The following is a 7,572-nucleotide window of genomic DNA, read 5'->3' on the forward strand; positions in this document are numbered from 1 at the left end:
AAGAACGGAAATTGCCGAAACTGACCGGTCTGTATAAGGAATTCTCGATCAGTATTTTCGGGCGATCAGAGTCTCTGTCAGTATATATGAGCAATTTAACTCTTATTTCTAGTAATGTAGTTGTTTCTAACACCCTAGTCATATTTAGTGACAATTGTAGTTTTTCTTTTCGGTAAAACAATCCACACTGCTGTCTATATTAATTTTCCCTGTCTGCCTGTCTGTCTCTGCGTGTGTTTGTATCTCTCTATAACAATTTGTTTAAATGTGACATCTGTAACCGAGTCAGACACGTTTATAAGTGACAGCAGTGTCATATTTTTGACAGGTTTTTTAGTAACTGTCTCGTATTTAAGTGTTTAATTTGCAAGTATTTATTATGTATTTCTGTTGCTTAGCTCCAAGTTTAACCTCATCGAGCTAATATGTGATCAATTGTTTTCCGTTGTTTTGTCGGTCACAATGTATCTAGGACTATGACGTTCAAGGTGTTCTCCCTTTTCGAAACGATACGATGTAACTGGAGGGAGATTTGGCTGTTATCTCTAGCAGATTGAGCGACCGCGTGGAGACTCACTTGATGACTTATTTAGTATGTGATAAGTGTATAAATGTTCAGTATCAGTTTCATATGTAAGCATCTTGTATGTACATGTTTAAGATGTAAGCGCTTAGTATGTGAGTGTGTAATACGCAAGTGTTTCTTCCATATGTGAGTGATTAGTATTATATATCACCGTTTAGGGTAGAAGAGGATAATATGCATGCAAGCACACAAACACGCGACAATTAATTGTGTGAGTGGTAAGTGTTTAAGCAAACGTTTAATATGAATGCGTTTACTAGGGCAGTGAGCTAGCATAATCATTAGCATGCCGTGTAAAAATTCGGAACAACACTTCGTCCGTTTTTACGTTCCGAGTTCAGATTCCGCTGAGGTTGATTTTGTCTTTCATCCATTCGGGGTCGATAAAATAAGTACCAGCTGTGAACTGGGGCCGATGTGATCGACTTACTCTCTCCCTTGAACTTGTGGCAAAATTTGAAACCGATATGAACGCGTTTAGTGTATGTGCTTCCTACGCCTGTCTGGTCTTGTACTAATGAGCAAAATATGTTAAGATTACTTTAGCACACTAGAATGCATCTGATACAACGGTATATCTCCTGGGGTTCGTTTCGTATATCATTTAATATGTTAATTTGTAACATATATTCTAGCAATCTCTAATGTGTTTCATCACGTGATTATTGTTTTTAATGTCCATTATTTCATACTTAAAAATTAGATTAGTAATTTGTGAGATGGCACAAATATTGTCTCTATATCTTTTATCATGATTGCCAAAGTGAGATAAAAACTATTGCATTCAGTTAGCAATTACGAAATGGCAGAATTGTTAGCACGCCGGACAAAATATTAAGCAACATTTCTTCTGGCCCCGGTTTTACGTTCCAAGTTCAAATGCTGCCGAGGTCAACTATGCCTTTCATCCTTCCAGAGTCGATAAAATCGGTACCAGTTGTGCGATGGCGTCGATGAAATCGACCTGTCCATCCCCTCAACATTGTTGGCTTTGTGCCAAAAATTATAAAGACTTATTAGCGAAATTTATTCCACAAAGCATAGTATGTACCACAAACTTACTAATGTACAGGTTATGCTATGAACTAATCAATTTGAATCACATCTGTTCCTCATAGACCATATCCTATCTAATCGTTCGAACATCTCTCTTTCTCTCTCTTTTCCTCCTGTTCATAGACTCGAGTATCCCCAAAGAATCTTCTGTCTCAGATTTCCCTTTCGGCTACATTAATAAATTGTCAAGCATCACTAAACCTCTACATTACTTTGCAGATGAGATACTACCTCCACTTCATTTAGTTATATTCAATATTAATATAGATGTTTTCGATCAAGTTTGGATTTTTTGCCATCAAATTTGAATTCTTTGCAATCAAATTTGATGGCCAAGAATTCAAATTTGATAGCAAAGAATCCAAGCTAGATCGAAAGCATCTATATTAACAACCTCTATTAAGCACTTCTATAATCGAAACTACCTAGATCTCTCTTTCCCTGACACTTTTCTGGGAGTTTCTTTACGATGATATAACACAAAGATATCCCATTACATATCGACTTCTTGAAACCCTGTCTAAACATAGAAACCCCATCAAACCAGATATAGAGTCACTATCTTTAAACCTCATAACTCCATGTATATGTTTGTTAGAATCGCTAAAACTCCATCAAGGAGATATAATCCGTCCTTTCTGCTAAGAGGTCAATAATTTTTGATATCCGTGCAGAGTTCACATTTTACTGAAAAATTACACCACAGAACACTGTTTCCATGTCATTGATCTGCACTTCCTTAATATATTATCAAGGCTTCCGGGAAAAACTTGATTGAAATTTATCTCTTGAAAAAGATGTGAACTTTTCTCCCATCATTATAGTGAGATAAGTCTCGGCTACTGATGCTTCTAGAATAGCTTCTGCTCTTTATAATGTAATCGTTGTGTTCTACTTCTGTTTAAACATATCTGTCGTTCTTCTTATCGCAGTCTTTCCAGTATTTCTAACAGCGGACCCCATGTCAATCAATACGTTCAGATCATTATTCTCAGGACCGACTCCCTTTAGATATTCTCTCAACTTTCTTCTTTTAAATATTAGGCCGACATACTAACCTATAATATCAAAGATTGCTTCTTACTGATTTTGTGCTTGAGTATGAGGCGACAGTTTTATTGAAGAGGCAACGTGATTACGTGACGTTTGTCCCTTTCTGAACGGCAAAAGTCACTAGAATGAAGGTAACTGAATTCAACCAAAATTCCTCCTTTAAATTTTTTACTAACTACACCAATCTAATTTCTAGAATTTTAGTTCGAGATAAACTCATAAAATCGTATGGAATTCCTTCATTCTACCACACTACAAACATCATGCTTATTTCAACTGAATTAACTTCTTTCTATCTTGGTGATTTCTAACTTCATAATAGTCTATGTGTATCAGGTGAACGTCATGTTCTTCATCTCCTAGGAAATGGACTGAAGCTATCTTTCTCAGGTTTACAGCATTTATTTTCCCAAGACTTTACAGTTTCAGGTGTACCAATCTATCTAATTAGATTAGAGCAATGTTATCTGAACTAAATCATTTGCCGCTAGTAACATATTTTGAAAAGCTTAGGGCATACTTAAATGAAACGAAATATTTCAAGCAACAACTATGCTCACTCACTTAAAGTAGAACCTGAATAAGTTTCAATAATTAAAAAATTATAAAGGCGGCGAGTTGGCTCAATCGTTATGGTACCGGGTAAAATGCATAGCGCCAGTTCGTCCGTCTTTACATTCTGAGTTCAAATTCCAACGAGGTCATCTTTGTATAACATCTTTGCATAGTATAAGTACCAGTTGAGCACTAGAATCGATGTAATCGACTTAGACCCTCCCCCGTGCCAAAATATAAAACTAATAATTAAAAAAAAGTATGTTATCTGCCAGAATGATAAATTACACTTACCTTCAGAGAGAGATCCAAAAGTTGTTTCGCTAATTTTTCTTTCTCCTTTTCATTATTAGTAATTGTCAATTTATCTAAAGTTTGTTTAATGTTTAGGTAAGCCCAAAGATTTTCTGGTATGTTTTTGACTTCATTATCTGTCAGAAAACCGAATTTCTTTTTAGACTTATCTAAGCGAATTCTTTTAAATTTCTTTGAGCGTTTTATCATTCCATTGCTTGTTGTAGCGACAAGATTCCACGAAGTTGGTTTAACGTAACTATCTGATAATTTCCCAGCTACTATTGTTTCAGTACCGTTGAAATATTGGTTGAATTCGCTTTTCGTTAACGATCCATTATCGACCTGAAAGTCAAGTGTATAAATAGTAGTTAATTTTCCGGTAGATGTAAATTGGATATAAGTTGCATGTTTGGCAGAAAGAAATTAAACCAGTTAATGATCATGTTGTACATATTTATGTCCTTGTTAATTTCCATGAATTTGAAATGTTATTCCTTTCAAAGAAAGGGAGAAACTGACAGACAGACAGATAGATAGATAGATAGATAGATAGATAGATAGATAGAGAGAGAGAGAGAGAGAGAGAGAGAGAGAGAGAGAGAGAAAGAGAGAGAGAGAGAGAGAGGGTGAGGGTGAGGGAGTTACAGAGAATCTATGATGCCGCAACATGCATTCATTTATTGAACTTGCTAAGAAAGCAGCGACATTGATATAAATCATTTTAAAGGAAAGTTCGTAATCATCGAAACTTCTTCCTCTAATGAAAATTAATGGTCCGTAATTTACTGGGTCGTTAGATCATTATTGAATACATGATATTCATGAAGTTCGATGGTCATAGTGGTTTAGCCCCAGGTCAATCCTGCTCGAGCAAACTTTTCATTAAATCTGCTCTGGCCGTGATCTCCACAGATATACAAGACGTATACATAAAATAAGCAAAGGTTTGAGTGCTGAGTAACACGTGTCATTGATCTAGTATTAAAATATAAATGATAATGTGCATAAGACAGTAAGTAGTCCTTTCTTAAAGATCAAAATATTAAGGCACCTTTTACTTAAGATAGTAAGGTGTAACTGCGGGAGAAGATTTGACTGTTATTAATAGCGAGTCGAACGACTAGTTAGAGGCTCCTTCGTTGACTCATATGTAGTACAAGTTTCAAATCGATGTACACGGAACCGTTCCCCCTTTTCTGGTATAGATTCAAAGAAGTATATAATCTAAACACCACAATTTAAAGAAATAGTTTCCCAGTATTATAGCAATGATACAGCTTACTTCGTTGTGATAATGTGTTTTCGAAGTTAGCGAGACAGATACATTTAACTATTTAGAGAAAGAAACAAAACAGTGTTATTGATGAGAAATCAAACTTCAATTCTTCGCCCCGGTCAATCAATATTATATCAATTAGTCTGGCTGAAAAAATATCTATCTCCATGTATTTACAATTTATTTCTCACAGATACTAATTTCTTTGGCATTTCTAATAAAAAGTATGGCTAGTTGTTTTTTTTTCATTGGCTACATAGGTGCAGGAGTGGCTGTGTGGTAAGTAGCTTGCTTACCAACCACAAGGTTCTGGGTTTAGTCCCACTGCGTGGCACCTTGGGTAAGTGTCTTCTATTATAGCCTCGGGCCGACCAAAGCCTTCTGAGTGGATTTGGTAGACGGAAACTGAAAGAAGCCCATCGTATATATGTATGATTGAGCAGATCTACATTCAGAGGCACTCTAGCTACGACTGTCACGTAATGTAATTAAGACTATCCACTATTTCAAATGGTAACTATGTTGTTATTTAATAGAGATTTGACTGCTATTTGTGTTTATTAATTCGACTGTAGTTAGCGTTTACGTGCAATGAACCAGACGCCGGTGCACCAGACAATCACATACGTGATGATGATGATGACGCTGAAGAGGATGACATACGAGACAGCAGCATCGAAAACGGTAGCTTGTGACACTCATTTAGAAATTTTAAGCTCGTATCTATATCGAAACGCAAACATCGAAGATGGAATAGTAACGAACCATGTGGTTGCGAAGCAAGCTTCTTACCACAAAGCCACGACTCATTTAAAACGCAAAAACACTATAGATCTTATCTCCAAGTGGAACATTTCTCCATTCCTCAAAATGAGGATATTAACAAACTGCAGGATTTGAAAAAAAAAAAAAAAAATAATATTTAAAAAATGTCGGGAATTGCTGACATCTCGTTACATTAGAAGCAAAGAAATAGGTCTATGACGTCCTTAACTTAATATAGGGCAGATCTATCACAGACACTTCCTTCCATTAATAAATACCAATGCTACACAATACGGTGATGGGTTCCACGTTGGATGGAAATAGGTTCTCAGCTAATCGAGTTTGCTATTTGATAACAATCTGGAATTGCTCCAGATACTCTACACTTCAAGGCTCTAAGTAAAAGTCACGTGACTGTCACAATTTGACATTTACTTCCCACAAAAGTAGTAAAATTCACGAATGAGTGCTTGTGTTAGAATTTATTTAATTACATTGCAATTGTATTCAACTGGGTGTTTGCTCACTTTAACTTCTCTGACAGGTCTATAAAAGCATCCTAATGAGATCACTTAGGAAGCTTCGGATTATTAAATGACATTTTATTTATTTTATTAGAGCAATAAATAAATAAAATAAAATAGGCGCAGGCGTGATGGTGTGTTATGAAGTTTGCCTCCCAAACCACAGGGCTCTGTATTCTGTCTCACTGCGTGGAACCTTAGGCAAGTTTCTTCTACTGTAACCATGGGCCAACCAAAGTCTTGTGAGTGGATTTGGTAGACGGAAACTGAAAAAATCCCGTTGCAAATATATATATATATATATATTTGTGTGTGTTTGTGTCTGTGCTTGGTCCGCACTACCGCTTAACAACCGGTGTTTTGTGTTTACGTCCCCGTAACGTGGTAGTTTGACAAAAAGAGGCCGATAAAATAAGTATCAGGTTTAAAAAGAAAAAAATATGTTCTAAGGTCAATTCATTAGACTAAAATTCCACAAGGCAGTGCCCCAGCATGGTCACAGGCTAATGACTGAATCAAGTAAAAACAAATAAAATAAAAAGATATAGGCACACGTACACAACAAAATAAATAAACTAGGACTCACTTCCTTTGGAATGTATTTCATTTTCATATCTGTCATTAACGTTGAAGATATTTGATCATAAAACTTCTTTAGCTGAATTGCAGAATCATTTGACTCGTAGATCCGTTTAACTTCACCTGAATTCTGTAAAGAAATTCTTTGTAACAATTTCATGTCTGCGTCAGCTCCAAATGAAAGAGAAAATACTGGTGTTTTTGTCAGATTTTCTTTCTGAAGATTATTTAATATGACATTTCGGCTGGATTCCCCAAAAGTTGCACTACCATCAGTGAGAAAAAGGATAACTCTGGCTCTGCCTTCAGATGTCGTATTGTCGAGTGTCTTCATCATCTTAGCACCTTCAACGACAGCTCGGTTGATGTCGGTACCTAATTGAAGATAACATCGCATGAATTTTCATAAAACTGAACCGTGTAATCTCCCTGTCACACGCACTTACACAAACTTTACATATATATATATTTACGTACACAATACCCCCTCGCAAGATGAGTGAAACAGGAATTGTAACGTATATATATGTCATGTCGCTCGTAGACAGCTTTATTGTGAGAAGATATGAGTGATAATAGTGGTTTTGATTGCTATTTCTAGACATGTGTTTTTGAAACCCTCTCCGTTATAATTGTGATTTTTCATAATTATAAACACTCTTCTTTTATATATATACAGAGAGAGAGAGAGAGAACGAGAAAGATAGGCGCAGGAGTGAGTGGCTGTGTGGTAAGTAGCTTGCTTACTAACCACATGGTTCCGGGTTCAGTCCCACTGCGTGGCACCTTGGGCGAGTGTATTCTACTATAGTCTCGGGCCGACCAAAGCCTTGTAAGTAGATTTGGTTGACGGTAACTGAATGAAGCCCGTCGTATATATA

At 36.2% G+C, this 7,572-nt stretch overlaps 1 protein-coding gene across 1 annotated transcript in view; it reads right to left on the reverse strand.

The window, feature by feature from the left end:
* The window catches only part of LOC128249553 (inter-alpha-trypsin inhibitor heavy chain H5-like), an 11,417-nt gene extending 4,329 nt beyond the window's left edge, over positions 1 to 7,088 (reverse strand). The window contains exons 1-2 of the mRNA XM_052973455.1: positions 6,699 to 7,088; positions 3,545 to 3,889 (exon numbers count right to left, since the gene is read on the reverse strand). Of these exons, the coding sequence (XP_052829415.1) occupies positions 3,545 to 3,889; positions 6,699 to 7,088 (735 nt within the window). The remainder of the gene's footprint in view (positions 1 to 3,544; positions 3,890 to 6,698) is intronic.
* Between the last annotated feature and the right edge of the window lie 484 nt (positions 7,089 to 7,572).

Source organism: Octopus bimaculoides, chromosome 15 (genome assembly GCF_001194135.2).
Source record: "Octopus bimaculoides isolate UCB-OBI-ISO-001 chromosome 15, ASM119413v2, whole genome shotgun sequence".
Lineage (NCBI taxonomy): Eukaryota > Metazoa > Mollusca > Cephalopoda > Octopoda > Octopodidae > Octopus > Octopus bimaculoides.